This window comes from Phaethon lepturus, unplaced genomic scaffold, assembly GCF_000687285.1.
Source record: "Phaethon lepturus isolate BGI_N335 unplaced genomic scaffold, ASM68728v1 scaffold12142, whole genome shotgun sequence".
In the NCBI taxonomy this organism is placed as follows: Eukaryota; Metazoa; Chordata; class Aves; order Phaethontiformes; family Phaethontidae; genus Phaethon; species Phaethon lepturus.
Genome location: NW_010525593.1, coordinates 4,378 through 6,620, shown reverse-complemented (window position 1 = coordinate 6,620; position 2,243 = coordinate 4,378). Strand labels below are relative to the sequence as shown.

Below are 2,243 nucleotides of genomic sequence, written 5' to 3'. Positions count from 1 at the left end.
CAGACCGCCGCGGTTCTCCCCCTCCGACCGCGGGTTCCCCACGCGCCTTCCAGTTGCCGTCGTCCTCCGTGCGCTTGCCCTTCCAAGCCGTTGGAGACGTCGTCCCTTCCAGGCTGCTCGCAATAGCTCAGGATATGGCAAAGCCTGTTGAAGTCTTGTCTTCTGGGTCTTTTCGGCCTCTTGTTTCTCCTGACGCTTGATGAAATCGATGAAAAATGGCCTCAGTGATTTTTTTTTTCTCTCTCTTTTTTCTCCCACGGAAGGCCAAGAAAGAAGAAACCACACGAGTGTTTTGGTTTGAGGTCTAGAGAGAAATGTTAGAGGGTTGCTGCTCTGGCTCGTGACACTTTCTCTTGTTTTGCTTGTCCTTGTGTTAGCTGCACAGCCTGAAAGAAACAGGTTTGGCATTACAGCTGTGTCCGGCTGAGGATCGGAGGTGCGTGAGAGCTTCAGCTCCTGGGAGAACAGGGCTTGGAAACACAATGAAACGGCTCTGGCTTCAACGAGCCTCGAGTCCGCGCTGAGCCTTGGCTGGGTGGGTGCTCCTGTCCCGGCTGTTGGCCAGGGTGGGCTTGTACAGCCCCGTGCACCCCATCCCTGGGGATGCAGCCCTCTGCGTGAAGTGTCGTTACTCATTTAGACGGGTCCCACCCCTCATACGCTGGGTATTATGGGTGCATTTAGGGATAGCTCTGCTGAACGCCTGCTGCGCTCACCCTCTGATGGTCACTGCAGGATTTCTGGGTGGCTTTGGCTGAAGTCATGAAGTCATGTCTCATGTGGGCATGTGACAAAGAGGCAAGACGCAGACGCCTAAACGCCTCTTCGTTTTTTCTTTGCAGCTTGACAGGACAGAGACAGCTGTGAACAACCTCAACCCAGCTTTTGCCAAGAAGTTCATCATCGACTACCACTTTGAAGAAGTGCAGAAGCTCAAGTTCGCCCTGTTTGACCAGGACAAGTCGAGCATGCAGCTGTACGAGCATGACTTCCTGGGCGAATTCTCCTGCACGCTGGGCATGGTGAGTCTCCGAGGTCCCTGCAGCTCGCTGCCCTCCAGCAAAGGGACCCCAAATCCCGTCAGACACAGGGTGGGGGCTAGAGCTGCTAATCTGATCTCCTCTAAAATTTTCTGAGTCCTTCCTGGCGACACATGCTAAAACCTTGCAATTGTTTTAGATCCTTGTTTCACTGGCAAAACTAATTTCGTTCATTTGTCACGCTTCTACTGTTGAGGTTGAACTGTCCCACGTTGGGGCTATTGGCTACTTGCTCAAACTGCAGCTACACCCAGAGTGGGCGTTTTTTGGGTTCAAGTCGAAGCTAGCCACAGTGTGGGCTTTCGCTGGTCCCTGCAGAGGGACATCAACTGGAAGCTTTTGGAGGTACCAGCGTCTGACCATGGGTATAGTAAAAGCCCTGATGACCAGCTTGGATGTGGAATTGGGAAACCTCCAGATGTCTACAGTTAGGATGCATTGCGGTCTGCCTTTCTATCTCAGTTTTGTTTTTCTTTTTATTTTTCAAAGCTTTGTCCATTGCCGTTGTGTAGCGAATCACCCCTCCTACTTTAGTGTGTTGGTGCCGGAATGTGTCTTCCGTTCTTCCTGTGGGAAAGCTTTCAGGACACAATGCGATTTATAAGCCTTTTGGAAGGTCTTTGCATTCATGAGCCCAGACCCTGTTAGAAGCTGGCAGCTACATTCTCCGAACGTCTTTGTCCTCCGAGCTCGCTCTGACTCAGAGGCAGGGAACGAGGAGGATTGTTTCCTTTATTTTGCAGCATCCGGCTGCTCGGGGCTGCTGTGGTACCTGGCAGCAGCACAGGGGCCGGGAGAAACCGTTGTGCTCGGTGCTGGGAACCACGGGGAAGCAGACGCTGTAATAGGGGGGTCAACCACGGACAGCCAGCACAAGGTGTTCACGGATGCTCATGAATGCGATTGCTTTGTTAGACAGACCGCAACATGGCACTGCACGTGGCAAGGGGGGCCAAATGACCCCCCCATTGCCAACTCAAGGGCTTGACGTTGCTAGAAGAACACTGGCCTTTACAGAGTTTGAGGTTTAGCATCTGGGTTTTTGGAATTGCTCTGTGATGACCTACTTCTGCTCCTGCAGCTGTCAAGAGACGGTGCAGGCAACAGCCCAGGCCGGCGTTCAGTGATTTAGACCAAACCCACCCTTTGCCGTTAATTCTCCTGTTGCTGAAACGCAGCTACTTCTGGTGTGGGGCGGTTCAG

At 52.7% G+C, this 2,243-nt stretch overlaps 1 protein-coding gene across 1 annotated transcript in view; it reads left to right on the top strand.

Moving 5' to 3' along the window:
- LOC104617476 (copine-2-like) overlaps positions 1 to 2,243 on the top strand; it is a gene marked incomplete at its 3' end in the record, with an annotated part of 11,571 nt that overhangs the window by 6,696 nt on the left and 2,632 nt on the right. Inside the window, exon 2 of the mRNA XM_010282810.1 lies at positions 843 to 1,022. Within this exon, the coding sequence (XP_010281112.1) occupies positions 843 to 1,022 (180 nt within the window). The remainder of the gene's footprint in view (positions 1 to 842; positions 1,023 to 2,243) is intronic.